The sequence below is a fragment of the Laccaria bicolor genome, genomic scaffold (genome assembly GCF_000143565.1).
Source record: "Laccaria bicolor S238N-H82 LACBIscaffold_332 genomic scaffold, whole genome shotgun sequence".
NCBI classification, from domain to species: Eukaryota; Fungi; Basidiomycota; class Agaricomycetes; order Agaricales; family Hydnangiaceae; genus Laccaria; species Laccaria bicolor.
Window position 1 is genome coordinate 1 of NW_001890188.1, and position 1076 is coordinate 1076.

At 41.7% G+C, this 1076-nt stretch overlaps 1 protein-coding gene across 1 annotated transcript; it reads right to left on the bottom strand.

The window, feature by feature from the left end:
• Positions 1-221: 221 nt before the first annotated feature.
• Positions 222-758, bottom strand: LACBIDRAFT_306933 (uncharacterized protein; the record flags this gene model as incomplete). Its single annotated transcript, XM_001891071.1, has 2 exons — positions 222-542; positions 621-758. 2 exons carry the CDS (start codon positions 756-758, stop codon positions 222-224), a joined length of 459 nt encoding a protein of 152 aa, XP_001891106.1.
• Positions 759-1076: the final 318 nt, after the last annotated feature.

Here is a 1076-nt window from a genome sequence, read left to right on the forward strand (position 1 = left end):
CCATAGGTTTTGGCCAGTCAGATCTCTGAAAGGGATTCAGGCTCGTCAACGATACCAAATTCTTCCCCTTCATCGTCATAGGGAACTGGCAGGAGTGGAAGTTGTGGATTGGGAGCGTGGGGGGGTAGATCACCATCAGGGAGGAGGTGAAAGGGAAGAATGGACCCTTCGAGCATACCACATTCCTTGAAGTCGACACGGGCAGCCGCAAGCTTATCAATTCACTGGTTGATGACAAGCATCTGACCTAGGGGTTTGTTATGACTGGTTCGTCTGTATGGCTTTTTGACGGCTTTGATATGTTTGGACTCGGTAATGGATGAGCAGAGACCATTGGGGGCGCCAAATTCTGTGATAAGAAAATGATAGTGAACAAGGGAATGCTGGCGTGGAAGGGAAAATCCAGATGGGCGGACTGGACGAAAGGCTTCGCGATTGACATGAAAACATTGAAGAGCAGCGTCAATTTCGAGCAGTGCGTCTTCATCAATAACGTTTCGATGAACGAGATAGGTGAAGTCAATCAGGTCCCGCACTAGGGACTGTCATGGATACACCCGGATATTAACTGTACCCGATCCACGGATTTTCCCACCCACAGATCAGATAAGGCACATTACAGATATATCCGTGGGTAAAACGGCCTGAGTGGCTGAGGACGTAGCTTCAGTTATATAAATGAGTGTATCTTGTTCATTTCTTGTCTGTTCTTTACAAAAAAAAATTGTGTTATGAAGCGAAAATTCAGAAGAATTCATATTAAAATAAAAGTCATTCATATATGATCTAGATTGAGTACAGTAAAACTAAAGTTATTTATATATCATAATCTGAGGTCTTTCCCTTTATATAATGCTGCTGTAACTGAGCCTTGATCACAGAGTGTGTTTTGGGGTGTGTATTAGCATGCCTTGGCCATCTTGAGAGTATTTATTTTCAGTTTCAGAGAAATGCCTTTGAGAACAATTGATATTTATGTAGAGGTATTGAAAGAACAATTTTGGTGACATAAAGTGTTACAAAAAGAAATCATTGTCCATCTTTTTTTCAATCATTTGCATAACTTTATTGAAGCC